General features: G+C 35.4%; 1 protein-coding gene across 1 annotated transcript; it reads right to left on the bottom strand.

Moving 5' to 3' along the window:
• Positions 1 to 5,399: 5,399 nt before the first annotated feature.
• Positions 5,400 to 14,870, bottom strand: LOC123870246 (ribosomal protein S6 kinase 2 beta). Its single transcript, XM_045913470.1, has 14 exons — positions 14,674 to 14,870; positions 13,453 to 13,737; positions 12,914 to 13,099; positions 12,023 to 12,304; positions 11,075 to 11,229; positions 10,835 to 10,922; positions 10,120 to 10,250; positions 9,362 to 9,514; positions 8,824 to 8,961; positions 8,513 to 8,719; positions 7,989 to 8,188; positions 7,335 to 7,432; positions 6,437 to 6,664; positions 5,400 to 5,786 (listed from the first exon to the last, which is right to left on the bottom strand). Exons 1-14 carry the CDS (start codon positions 14,725 to 14,727, stop codon positions 5,676 to 5,678), a joined length of 2,316 nt encoding a protein of 771 aa, XP_045769426.1. The 5' UTR covers positions 14,728 to 14,870; the 3' UTR covers positions 5,400 to 5,675.
• Positions 14,871 to 15,086: the final 216 nt, after the last annotated feature.

Raw genomic sequence — 15,086 nt, 5'->3', positions numbered from 1 at the left:
GCAATTTCGTCCGCGTGGATTTAGGTTTTTAAAAATCCCGTGTGAACTCTGATTTTTCGGAAAGATTTTTAATAAACTATACGTAATGAACAGTACCTAATATTTTATTAAAGTTAACGATTGTTATATGTAGGGAATAGATATCATTTTTTCTAAAAATTTTGAGATCCATACCAATAAAGTTCGAAAAATGTTGTCAGGCTAATGTTGTTTCGTTTCCTCCCACGTTTTTCATCATTCCGTTTTTTTCAATTTTATATAAGGTATAGAAATCCGATTTAAAATAAATAAACATACTTTTGTATTTGATACTGGTAAATCATAATTATACTCAATAGTATGCAGTGAGAGTTGAGATCATAGAGACAAAAAGCACTGCTTTACCTAAATAATGTCCACTCTGGCCTCAAAGCCTTTGCAGCCATGATAGTATGCTTCGCTATGATAGTACTAGTATGATAGTATCCCAAGAAATTCCTAATTTTTTTTTTTTTTTTTTAATCTGGCTTTACTCTGATTAGCCAATGTCAAGTTTGTGATATTTTCAAGTTATTGAATTTATACAAGTATGGACTCCGTCTGTGCCGGCGCCCGCCGACATACGCGCGGCGCCCCTTTAGAGCGTTTCCCAGTCAGTTCCACCACCAAAAAACACCAACTAACACAAAAACCAGCCACTCTTAACAAAAAAAAACACTCCAAACAAGCACAGCACGCGCGCCAGCAAACGCCATCACAGACGAAGTCCATTCCTAATATTGTACCTTTATTTCACTTTTTAAAACAGACTACTTAAACATAATATTATGCAAAAAATAAAAAAATTAACAATGGGGATGATGCCTATGTCAAAAATAAATTATTTCTTAGTGATTATTAAATAAGTGTCTTCCAAAATTCGTAAAATGCATTACCGCATTAGATGCGGATTTTTATTGCAGTTATAAGTTTGCTAACCATTTTAAATTATCGATTTAACTAAAAAAGTATAGTAGATTTAACATCACATCTGTGAATTCCATACAAGTTCAAACTAAGCGAGCGTTTTGACGTTTGGTAAAAAGTCGCTGATTTGACTAGTAGTCATCATCCCTATTCTCGAATATCAGGAGTGATTATAAATAATGTGTGCGTCGCAATCTTAATTATATTTTCATACAATCTTTATGATTACTTATCTTATAAAATACGTAATTTAAAAAAATAATTTTACATTCCAAATATTATGCTATCTTTTAAACTAAAAAGTTATAAGAGTTTTTAAGGTTCTGTCAAAATAAATCTTTAAAATATAATAATTAGGTTTTAGTTGTTCCAAATTAATTGACCAGTTCACTTGCTCTCAATTGTATTCAATTCTATTGAAAATAGCTAATAGGTACCATACTTCAAGAAATATAATATGAATGCATTAGAAAAAGAAATGTAAAATATTGGTGAGTATAGGTATTTTAATAATCTCAATTTGAATAATCTCTACAGTTTTCTTGTCTGAACGTATAATGACAGAACCTTATTACGAAGATGGGTAATATTAATAAAATCGTATAAGTACGATTGCCAATATTTTCGGAAATGCGAGCCGCATTGAGGGTTTAACTCTTCGCTTAGCAATACTATCAACAACAATTTCTTACACATAAAATGTAATTACGTCAAACTTTAATCGATATTCATGACTAAAATATATATAAAATCTTTGGTTAAGTAAATCTACGCTGATTAAACACAAATTATATAATATTTATAACATAACTTATAATTTAAATAGCTTCGCGCATTTGTGTGTGATATTAGAAAATGTGAGCCGTACATTTATCAATGTATGAATCTTTGTATTTCTGTAACACTTAATTCAAACTTTGGCTCACACACACAAAATAATGAATATTTTTATACCCAATAAACATAATATTTTATAAAGTATACCTATTATAGCATAGTGCATAATTGTGTCATACACAATCCCTAAGGTGACAGGAAACTATATTGCTATCCCCTTCATAATGCTTTCTGCAGAAAAGGCTAGCATTAGATTTAGATCTGTCAATTTAGTTTAGACATTGTGTACAACAGGATTAGTGGAATGAATATAATTATAATGTTATATAATATAGAAAACCACCACCACGTTCAAGATACATTAAATTCCTTAAAAAGAGGACATTTTGAAAAGAAACATAGAACATGAAAAGTTGTGATAAGATTGTCATAATATTATAATAGTTACCTTATGGTCATTAATTTCATTGAAGATTGAAAAAATTATCGGCAGATGGTTTTGGCCATATTCAATATCTGATAACTATTTACTACCACTAATTAAAGCATACAACAAAATAGACATTGTTTACTTACTACCTAATACAAAATACAACTTATATAAAATGACAGATGTTAGAAGAAATCGAAAACACGAGTGGATGAGATAAAAATTCAGTATGAGCATCATTCAATAAAGTTATGATATTGTTTACTTATATCTGTTTTTTTTTAAATTATCATTTTTAAAATCATTTGCATTTACATTTGGGAATTGCATTTCATATGTTTGAAAATACATAAAAGTTGTATGTAAATATTATAATATAGTCATCCACTCTTGCTTCCAGTAGTGAAACACGCAACATATTTAATCATTATAATGTGATGAGCATGTTAGGCCATTTTGATTTGTGACAAAATACACGATTACAACAATAGACTGAAGGAAATATAGAGCAAAAATAAACTATCTAATACAATATAAATATAAACTTCTCATAAATCTCTTTTTAAAACTTACACACCTATCTTAAAGTAAAGGATAATAATTATTTTCTTACAAAAATATAAATTATAATTTGTTAATAGAGTTTAGGAAGTAGTATAGTAGAAGTTATGACATCAAGTCAATAATATTAATACTGTATAAAAATGGCCATTATACTATATAAATATAATATCCATAGTTTTAAGCAAGACGTAAAGTTATTGCACAATTAAAAATGTATTCAGTGGGACTTTGAGTTTTAAAATGGCACAGATAGACTAAAGAGGTGGGTAAGCAACGAGTGGCTTAAAAAATATATAGTATATCTTTCTTAAAATTTAAATATTTTTAGGAAGACAACTTGGCCTATATTTATATACTCATAATTTTTTATTTAAATATATTTTTCTATAAATGTCTAACTAAACTTTAGTAAATGAAAATCATGGAATGTGTTTGAAAACTTATACAAATTAAATGCAATTCATTTAGTTGGGGCATTGAATAAGTATAAAATAAACGCATCAGTTAGTAAATGATTTAAATAGTAATGATATTCTAATTGATGATGATAAAATGGATGATATTTTAATCTCATAACTTTTAAGTAATCTCAGTTTGATTTAGAGATGTGACGAGTCAAATTACGGTAGGCCTGAATACCGATCATACTTCATTTAAAATTATAGTTGACTCGTCGCTACACCAGTTTTGTGATAGAAGCAATGTTTAGATAAAGACGAAAAATTATTTGCATTTCTACTTCTAGTGAGAAACGATCAGAAATATCAAAAAATACATAATTTCGTATACGAGTACCTATCTCAAGACTGAGTATAACTTTTCAAGTCAAATAAGGTGAAATGAGCGTTAACCTGCATTTACACATTCGCCATCGATGCGCGTCGCGTCGTCTCTGTCGCCCACAATTTCGCCACTGCGGGGTTGCATAGACGAACGTGTGAACAGGTAGCTCGCCACTCGTCGCGCTCTCTTCTTCGAATGTGTAAGTACACCTTTAGTGCTGCCGCCCACTGGGCTACTAGTGGCGGCCACTAAATGTGACCATTCATGTTTAAGTTAAACCACTAGACGCAGCCATCAATCGCAGCCAATGGTAGCTAGAATCCATAGTCAATTTCCTTCAGTATCTGACAGGGGTAGGACGTGTTTGTTTGTATACAACGGGACCACTTGATTTCATCCATCGTATACATTCGGTACGGTCAAAGTGAACTAGAGTGAGGGAACCCTCGGGAATCTGAATCGACGATATATCACATAAAATCATAGAAAAATAGGGCTACTTTAGGGCTACCTGTGTCAAATGTACTAACATTGAACGCCTAGTGACGTCGAACGACGTTTTGTTAGAGGTAGCCTAACAGTCGTGAACTGTGGTTCGGTTCTTACAGCAAGACTTGACGGACGGGCGGCGGGGAGAAGCCGGCTACTGTAGTAGAAAGTGCGCAGACCCGCAACTTGTGGCTCGAACGCGGCCATTCGAACTCTCTTTTGGCGCCGATGTCATAAAAAATGTATGAAAAACTCGTTCGCAATTTGTGGCGGCCTCAAGTGGCTTTTCTGTGGCCACCACTAGTGGCTGGGCGGAAGCACTTACGGTTATTTTATCACTTGGTATGGATAGGCAATCGTGATTTGACTGCGTCATACGAAGACATATTGATGAAGATTAAGAGTCACGTTTTTAACTTGAAAATTTACACTCAAGAGCACTGTACCGTTATATTATACATATTGTAACAATTGGGTACAGTCAGCCAATAATATTTATTGTACTTAATAATACATGTGTTATTGATATTTTTATTATGATGCAATTTATTACTTATCGTCGTTGTTTTGTTGTAAGAGTAGCAAAATACAATATTTTTAAGAAATTATTTTTGAGATCTCTGTGCAGTTTGTACTTTGATATATTTTGCTGTATTACATAATTTCATCGCAAAATAATACAATTATTATGTTTGTGCTTTCATATATTTTTATAATTTATATAAATTAGCAATATCGATCAAGAATTTTTAATTCCATCTTGTACAAAACACACACTTCTGCACACTGACTGTACTTTTCGACCATAGATTTATACAATATTTGACTGCTTAAATAACATAAATAATTATAAACCAAAAATAACAAGTGAACTCTTTAAGTTAGTAAACATGACACTGGAGTATTGTTATTTTATTAGATTAATATGGAGTAATCAAATCATGATGTTTGAATACCCACACAAAATGACAATTTAACGCATATGTCCGAGCCCCTTCACATTAACATTTGTCAAGCGTAGGTTTTCGTGTAACGTAAGCGCAGCGCAGACTTTTCGACAATGCGTGGCGCATGCGTCACGTTTCATTTTTTTTAATTGAATTTATATTTTAGTTATAAAAATAATTTCAAATAGTTTGCCATTACAAATGACAATGTGTTAGCGATAACGCACTATCACAGCGCTGCGCATATGTTCGACGGACATCTACGCTGAACTAACGGTAGTGTGAAGAGGCTCTAACTTTAGAGGCTCTAAGATTGGTTAAATGACCCGTGCGTTGGGGTAAATCAACTGTCAATTTGGACGAGTGTAGTGCGTACATTTTGAGATCTCACTCGCCATTTTAGCTCTATCTGTCAACTGTCATGTCATGTCAAAAGTACGGTTCACCTTTAAATTAAGGGCTAAAATCGTACTTTTGACACACAGAGATAAAATAGCGGGTGAGATCTCAAATCAGATCATCTCTTGACTTCTCCATACATTGGCAAAGTTGGCGTATGTAACTCCTGTGTCTTGTTTATTAATAACTTGAAACCTACGATGTCTGATGTAAATGTTCAGCAATCAACTGCCAAGTGTCAAGGGAAAGGAGAGTCGCTACAATTTCCTGTATACCTGTCTTTACACTTGCGTAGGCGGGAACCGGCGTTGCGGTTTGATACGACGCTGCGCAAGAGTCGATTGTGTGACCGGGCCCAGTATGTGAGGTGTCATTGGTGCAGAAGTCATAGCCTGGAAAAGGAATAAATTGTGTTAACTTGCTGATGCCCAACTTCGACCGTGAGGGCTTAATTTTTTTGCATGATAGGCTTGCTCTTGGCGACATTCATGCTTTAAACAAAGCAATGATGAGGTCTGAGTTGGAGCTCGATTAAGTAGATGCCTATTCACTCTTGCTTTGAAGGTACGTAAATTTTACGTGGCAGGAAGTACGGACGCCGCCGGAAGGATGTTCTAGACCTTAGCGGTTCGTATCAGAAACGTTGAGCTGGAACGTTTTGTGCGACTGGATGTCGACCACATAAGTATGAGGCACAAAGAAATTCGTTAAACTTTATTCTGTTGACTGTCCCAAGTTCCGCTGAATAAACGTTCAATTACCTGGACACTGGTTATAGAATCACACTATCCTGGAATCCTGATGAGGCGGGCGGCTCTCGACGTAGCGGGATCGGTAGCATTGCGACTGGTCCACGTTTCACGTTCGGTTTGTGGTAGCTGGAGTAATTCTGTTACCTGGAATGGGAGGGCCACCGCTCTCCCAGGTCTGGCTAGGGAGATTATCGAGAGAGACTCGAGCTGGATTTTGTTTGTGCATTCTGTTGATCGTGATAAGCCAACTTCAATGCAACCTGAAATATGGCAGCTGAATAACCTGTTACCTGGAATGTGAGGTCCACCGCACGCCTCAGGTCCTGCTGGGGAGGCTCGTCGTCGGGCGGGGGCGCGCGCGGCGCGGCGACGGGCTCGGGGTCGTCGCGGCTGATCCACGGCTCGCGCAGCAGCTCGTGCGCGCGCGGCCTCATCGCCGGCTCCAGCTGCAGCATGCGCCGCACGCACGCGCGCGCTTCCGCCGAAACGTTCCGCCACGCGCCGCTTGATGTCTCCACCTTTTGGTGAATTTGTTTGTAGAATAAGTGTTTATATTAAATTTAATATTAAGTAATAACTAAGCGTGCCTTAAAAACCATGGTCATGTTGTGCGACCATATAGGATTGCAATAAGGTAAAAATGTAGCAATTTAAGAATTAGGTTAAAGTTATTATTGTAATCTGTTTTGGTCGTCAATAAATAAATAAATAAATAAAAATAAAATTTATTATAGCACTGCAGGTAAAGTGAGAAGGTTCCTAAGGTATCTGCGCGGTGCGGGAGAGGTGACTGCGATTTTACTCTCTAAGCCTAGACAGACAGGCTGAATTTGGACTGTAACCCCAAAGCTGAATTGCAGTTTCATTGCAGTTGAGATGATAGCTTCGTAACTAATGACCCACTGCACCACAATATGCGTGAAATTCACACTGTGTTACCGTAGGTACGCATTGCATGCCAACTGCAGAGAGATGGTCTGTAGTCGGCGTGCACGATCGATATTTACGTCAATTGTCACCTCTGTCTCACCGCGCAGCTACTTCAAGTCTTCTTGCGTCATTTCAAAATTCTTTACCGAATCTTGATCTTATCTTTCTGTACTCTACATTCCTCTATAAATTAATTTATCAATAATATCACTCGTTATTTAACTAAAACATAAAAAAAAATTGTGTGGGTCACTCTACCTTGCCAGACTCGATCCTGGCTAAAATAGCTTCAGGCGTGTCATCCCCAGTGGACGCAAAAGGCGTTCTGCCGGAGAGCATGATATACGCCAATACACCTAAAAGAAAAAAACTCAAAATATAGGAGTTATGACTTGTTAAGGTTAGGCACGCCGCACCCGCTTTATTTCTTTATAGTATTTTTTATACCTATGACATAGTAAATAAAGCTGCATTTGAGCTGTTAAAAAATAAAGGCTTGCTAAAAAAATAATTTATTATAAACTAGATGATGCCCGCGACTTCGTTCGCGTGGATTTAGGTTTTTCATAACCCAGTGGGAACTCTTTGATTTTCCGGGTTAAAAAGTAGCCTAAGTGTTAATCTTCATTCCTAACTTCAGCCAAATCTGTCCAGTGGTTTTTGCATGAAAGAGTAACAAACATAAACACACACATACATACACAAAAAACTTATTATTATTATAATATTTAGAATAGAATAGATTTTTATTCAAATAAACTTTGTACAAGTAAACAAAGTGCTTTTGAATCGCCAAAATAATAATCTACCACTGGTTCAGAATGCCGTTCCTACCGAGAAGAACCAGCAAGAAACTCGGCGGTTGCTCTAGTGTATTAGTGTGATTATGTTGTGTACACTGATTAATCTTACCTAAGCTCCAGATGTCGCAAGCGGCGTCGTAGCCCGCTCGCTTGAGCACCTCGGGCGCCACGAAGTTGGCCGTGTAGCACGGTGTCATGAGGAGGCCGTTCTCCGCGCGCAACTGCTTCGCCAGCCCGAAGTCCACCAGCCTCACGTCGGCCGCGCGCCTTTCCGCCGTCGCGAATAGGATGTTCGACGGCTTTATGTCCCTGATCAATGAACATTTATTGTTAGGTAGACAAATACTTTTTTCGCACCAAAAATAACAAAATCATTGCTAGGGTTTGAGAAAACCAATTTAAATTGTTTTTTTTTTTTTTTTAAAGTCTTATCTGCGAAGAAACATTATGAATGATTTCGATGATTGCTACTGCTAGTGTACCTACTATTGAAGAACATTACTGAAGACAAAAATTGGAAGGATGTTATTTTACCCTTGGGGTTAAGGCACTGTAAATTATGAAAAAACATAAGACCAATAGTTCACGGCCTCGACACAACTCCGTCGCTGCCAGTATATGGCACATAGTTACCTGTGCACAACAGTGTGGCGATGCAGATAATGCACGGCGTGCAGTACATTGCGCAGTATGGGCGCGGCCTCTCGCTCGGACAAGTAGCGCCGCTGCGTGATGTACTCCAATAGTTCACCGCCTCGACACAGCTCAGTCACTGCCAGTATCCGACCGCCTTCCTCGTAAACTCCACGGAGGGTTATTATGTGAGGATGTTGGCTGTATCTGATAACAAATAAAATAAAATTTATTCCAGTTTTTGTACTTAAACGTTTTGATATTTAAAACATAAAATACGATATGGATGTTAAATAGTAATCAATACCTACCTTAAAAGAATTTCGATTTCTTCCCTTGGATCGTATTGCAGCTTGTCCATTATTTTAACGGCGTACTGTGTGCGCGATGTCTTGTGCTCACACAGTCGGACTACAGAAAACGATCCTGTGCCTAATTCACCCATTAATCTGAAATCAATTCCAGTATATACTTAAATCAAGTTAAATACATACCTTGCGTTGTTTTTAACATAGTTCAGGAAAATTATGAGAAAAAGGCACTAAATAACAACATTAAAAAAAACTAAAAATTTAAAAACCACACAAAAACCCTCTAAAAAGTAAAACACAATAATATTATACATAGGCCCTTTTAGGAGTAATATAGTAGCCAAAAATGTAGACTTTAAGGTCCTATATCAGCTATTTTTCAAAATCTATTAGTTAATCTATAAAAGGTGAAGGCAGTTTTCGCTATAAACCGGTTCAGTCAGTCAGTCCAGTCCATTTCTCGCTAAACTGGTGAATAAAATGCATTTTATAAGTAAAATTAGACCCAAGAACTTTTTTTTTTTTTACAAAATCTTACCTGTATTCATCAAAGAAATTGTTTCTATTTACGAATCCTGACCAGAATTCTTCGGTAGAGGTTTTGGTTTGAGCTACATGGTTCTGATTTTGATTTGTCACTGTTTTGTTATTGTCGTCATTTAGTAGACACGGTGCTACGAAACTGAAACCCCTGAAAAACGTAATTCAATTAAAACCCAGTCAAGTGAGAGTCAGACTCGAACACGAATGTTTCCGTACCATCGCACAAGATATAACACTATGTACTCTTTAATTAGCACGGCAACTATTTTGAAATTTTCCTTATTCGTAGTTACGCCCATATCATAGAGCCCATATTATAGAGCTATCAATACAGGTTAGCATTTAGCATCTAGTCGAGAGCTATGATTAGATGCTTTACTATATTGAAATTGCGTTGTTGCTATTTTTGTGCTGTAAAATCGACATTTGTGTAGATAATGCAGTTGTGAACTAAGTCATCAACGAAATGGTAGTTTTCTTGGGATAATTCTTGGGTACAGTTTCCATCTAGTTATAGTGTCAGTGCAGTTTAAAGAACACAAGAACAAAGTGTCTTAAAATAAAAACTAACTATAAACTAAGATATATCAATGGACCAACTCTTAGATATAAGTACCTTAATAAGTTTAGGTTAACATTATATTACTTATTAGCTTTACTCGTAGGCTAGATTGTAATGTTAGTAAAGTAGGTACTGCTGTCAGCACTTTATGATAAATAAAAAAGTTTCCATCTAAGTAATAGTAAACGCACCTAAATAGTTCGTGTGCATTGGCTGAGGCGGGCACGCCGGGCGAGTCGCGCGGCGTTCGGCACGTGAACTCCGAGTCGAAGTAGAACGCGTCGTCCGCGCGCGACACCGCCGGCCGGAACGGCGGCACCACCTGCGTATACAATCAACGCTTACAACCCCTCAAACTTCAAACTATACGATAGCTGCGCCCGCGTGGATTTAGGTTTTTCAAAATTCCGTAGGAACTCTTTGATTTACCGGGATAAAAAGTACCCTATGTGTTAATCCAGGGTATAATCTATCTCCATTCCGAATTTCAGCTGAATCCGTTTAGTAGTTTCTGCGTAAAAGTGTAACAAACATACACATAAACTTTCGTTTTCATTATATTAGTGTGTGTGATCATCATCATCAACCGATAGACGTCCACACCTGGACAAAGGTCTCCACAAGATTTTTATAACTTCCACATGCCTCCATGGCATGTGGAAGTTATAAAAATAGCAATCCATCAGCTCGACTCGGCGTCGGCGGAATCCAGCGGCTGCCTGCGACTCCTTTGATGACTATGCGCCTAAAGGTGGAACAATGCTGTACTTTCTGGGGTGAGGTCACCATTTTGGACCATCTTCATCATCGTCTACTGGTTTTTCAAGTTGATTGATTCGAAAATGCATAATAATGATGTACTTACTCCAGGTGTTACTTAATAGGAACTGAGACTCAAATACATACCTCTTTTCTTAGCAATGCATCAAAATCTATGTTTGCAAAGAACTCATGATCCTTTATATCCTCAATGCCATTGGGTCCAGCTCCCAATCTGTAAGGAAATAAATATATCCAAAAAAAATGCAATACTATTTAGCCCTATAATGGTGTATTTGCATGGGCACAAGGTTAAGCAATTGTTCCTAGGCAACACATATGCCTGTTTTTATACAGTTTTAGTTTTATCTTGTTTAAATGTTTCACCTGTTATGTGGATTTCTTTTGAACAGAGCCCGAAGCAGTGATTGTGCTTCCTCACTTAAATTAGACGGCATACCAAGTTTTGCTTTAAGTATTTGTGTCATAGTTTCATGCCTTGTTGAGCCATGGAAGGGAAGATTTCCAGTCAACATCTCAAACTGTAAGATATATGTGTTAAACAAAAAATTAATTAAATAACCAAAATCTTTAGCATTTAGTTTTAACCATTTAGTTTCTTTAGCATTTAGTTTTAAAATAAATGTCCACCCGGCTTCGCACGGGTGGACATTTATTTTTTCTATTTTCCGGGATTAAATATAGCCTATACGGATTCGGAAGAATCCCTCTAAGTAATGGTAAAAGAAATTTTGAAATCGGTCCAGTGGTTTTTGAGCCTATTCAATACAAACATACAAAAATACAAAGGTTTCCTCTTTATAATATTATTAAAAATAACTTTGACACACTCCTAAACATCTGATTAAAGTAAAATAAATAAATAAATAAATCTTTATTATCTTAGCAGAACATTATTTACAGACTTTGGTGTGAGGCCCTGCCTCCTGATGAAGTGAAAACTGTGTTTCAGGAGGCAAAAATGACTGATTGCTTGATTTAGCTTATATGCCATGAATTAAACATAGGCTTATCTTGGAAAAAAGTTCCCACAAGATTTTTATAAACCTATGTATATCCATGTGGACCAAGTTAATGGCATCATCCAGTTTATTGTGTTTTTAACAACATACCAAAGGAATTTAAAACTATGCTTCAATCTGTACATAATATTATTTATTTTCCTGTTATATATTAATTGTTAAACCGTAAATATAACATGAACATATTTTAAGATCCTTCAACCAATTTATTGAATTTCTTTAAAAATTTATCATATAATTGGACCTATGATTTACAAGTTTATTACCAAAAAATACAATAATAAGTACTTACCATAAGAACTCCAAATGACCACCAATCAGCAGCCATTGTATGTCCTTTCCTATTAACAACCTCGGGTGCCATATACTCCACAGTGCCACAGAAGCTGTAGGCTTTATCGCTAGGGGGCAATTTGGATAGACCAAAGTCAGTCAGGGCAATATGCCCATCCGCATCTAATAATATATTCTCTGGCTTGAGATCCCTGTATATAATTCCCAACTTATGCACATGTTCTAATGCTAACGCTAGCTCAGCTAAGTAAAACTTAACATCTTCCTCTGTGAACATCACCTAAAAATTTTTATTTTTATATTTCACACTTCAAACAATTAAATGAGGACTTCGTCTGTGTTAGCGTTTGCTGGCGCGCGTGCAGTGCCTTTTTGGAGTGTTTTTTTTATTTATTTATTAAAAGTGGCCGGTTTTTGTGTTTCACTGGTGTTTTTTGGTGGTGGAACTGACTGGGAGGCGCTCTGGAGGGGTGCCGCGCGTCTGTTGGCGAGCGCCGGTACAGACGAAGCCCATACTTATATATAGTTTCCCTAACTTGTAAATGACTACAAACTTGACATTGGCTAATCTTTGTAAATCCAGATGAGAGAAAAAAAAACCACTAAATGAGGGTACAGACCTAACATAATGTGAGCTGTTGAATGTGAGCCCTAGTGTGAATGTAAGTCAGATTGCACTTTTCTTGACACTATGTTAACAATAAGCTGTAGCTATGTAGTAAGTTTGTGTCAGCGACTCTGTATAGCATTATAGCATATCGTCAGTTTGGTGTGAACAAAAAGTTGATAGCGTAATGCTATTTCACAGTTGGTGGCTGATAAATATTGTATGTTATGTGTAAACACAAACTGAGAACAAACCAATAGATAAACATTAATTTTAACTTACCTCTTTACTTAATCGTGAAAATAGATCACCTCCCCGCAAGAAATCTAATATTAAATACAATTTGCCTGCAGTTTGAAATGCATAGTGTAATTTAACAATGAATGGATGCCCCATTTCAACTAAAATATTTCTTTCCATTTTTGTGCGTTCTCTGTCTCTAACTTTCAGTGTTGCCTTTTTTAATACCTGTAAAGATTGATAAAAGAATAAAAATTAGATTAAGTTTGAAATGCGAATTTTTATAGGAATATACCTACTAGAATATTGCAAATCAGACAAAACATCTTAATCGATTTAAATATATTTGCATCCATTTTGAAAATCCATACTAACAGATGTTTTTCTTACACTATGATATTCAACAAGGACATTGTAACCAAACTTGTGAATGACAACCTACCAACTTTTATAATTTCACTTCAAAGGAATAGAACAAAATTCTATTAGAGAGATAACTTTCTTTGTCCACTTCATTTTTATTAGTTTGCAACAAGTATTATGTACAAAAAGAACAAGAATAAATAACAACAATGCCATACCTTCATAGCATAAAGAGTACCAGTATCTGGACCACTGACTTTTCGTACTAGGAAAACTTTGCCAAAGGAACCTTCACCAAGGACTTTGAGTAATTCAAACTGAGAGGGATCTGCTTTCTCATGGCCTTCTTTAACCACATCCTGTAGCTCAACTTCCTGTTCATAGTTTTGATCACTTATGGATGCATTGGACTCAAGACTTTCAGTTGTTGATGCCTGCCGTGACTCCGCTGCATTTTCAACAACCATTGGAAGACTGTTTGTAGTCTGTGATGTAATGCCACGCTAGAAATTTTGATTATAAAAATTAAATCTAAAATAGTGGTGGACCAAGACAATTATATTCAACAGCATGAATAAACATTACAAAGGAATTCATGGATATAGCTACTTTGTTAAAGTGATTCATAATTTTATCAGGTTGATTCTAATATGGGCATTAATTATTATTATTATTATAAAAGGGGTAATTTAATATGTAAATAGTTAACTAATATTAATAAACTTATAACAAACTTAGTTACTTCATTTTGAATTTATGATTTACAGTAATAAATGGGAACAATGATCCTGCAGAAGAATGAACTGTGTTTTTTTATTTTATTTTATTCGACTAACCTACAACTTTTATACATAAAATATTTACAAAAATATAATTGTTTATAGCTAAAAAGATACATAGTATAAACGTTAATAAAAGGCTAGTACAAAAGATTTTTAAATACAATGATATTTTAAAAGTTGTTGCAGTGATCATCACCATCCTCATACAATATGAGAGTATCCCAAATGACGAACAGTAAAAAATTAGTTACAAAAACTTGATTATTAATTTTATCCTTGTGATAGATTACATCAATCAGATCTAAGATAAGCCCATGCCATAATATGCCATATGTTTGGATACTGCTAACCTTGATATTTGATTGATTAGACACTATATCACAAGACAATTTAACGATTTCTGTTATCAAATTCAGTAAAATATAAGTCAGAGGTTTTCTTGAGGACACTATTGTTTATTATCTCATTATTTGAGTACAAATGAGATGTTACTTGGGCGTAACAACAAACCACTAATTTTGGGTTTTACACTGAATTCAAATGCACTAAATATCATACGTCATCAGTTTATACAAAAAGTAATTAGTAAATGGGTAATCTAAAAGGAAAAATATGTGTAATAAACTACGCAAACAAATATAAAAAATAATAACATACAGTGACATCTCCACTCTGCATTCGCCATGGGTCCGTCGCATTGGCCAGAGGCATCGTTTATAGCTTCAAATAAAACTCATTCAGCAGAAATATTTAACAGTATTTATAAAAATTGTAAATTTAAAATAAAAACTAAAGTCGATCTTGATCACCGCGATTTTCCACTCATTTAATAGACCATAGACTAATTAAAAATCATAGACTTCATTGGACTATAGACTACAGACGTCATAGACGAAAAAAGAGCTACAGATAATAAAAATCATGAACATTTTTTTAAGTGGTTTTATGGCTCTGGATTCTAGTATTTTCGATAAACGAGTTGAGATGAAAATATAATTATCAAAGTTACAAGTCATTGATATAGGTTTGAAAGGTTCGAACAATTTAATAGACGAATCAAATCGACGGCC

This window comes from Maniola jurtina, chromosome 12, assembly GCF_905333055.1.
Source record: "Maniola jurtina chromosome 12, ilManJurt1.1, whole genome shotgun sequence".
Taxonomy (NCBI): domain Eukaryota; kingdom Metazoa; phylum Arthropoda; class Insecta; order Lepidoptera; family Nymphalidae; genus Maniola; species Maniola jurtina.
The sequence above is the reverse complement of the archived record's forward strand: the minus strand, read 5'-3'. Positions and strand labels throughout refer to the sequence as shown.

What these genes read in the sequence shown, in the direction of transcription:
- LOC123870246 (XM_045913470.1), bottom strand. Translation starts at nt 14,727, where the DNA reads ATGCCTCTGGCCAATGCGACGGACCCATGGCGAATGCAGAGTGGAGAT. An exon ending in GTACTCTTTATGCTATGAAG is followed by an intron (nt 13,100 to 13,452) that starts GTATGGCATTGT and finishes CAATCTTTACAG; the next exon opens with GTATTAAAAAAGGCAACACT. An exon ending in AATTTCTTTGATGAATACAG is followed by an intron (nt 8,962 to 9,361) that starts GTAAGATTTTGT and finishes AATTGATTTCAG; the next exon opens with ATTAATGGGTGAATTAGGCA.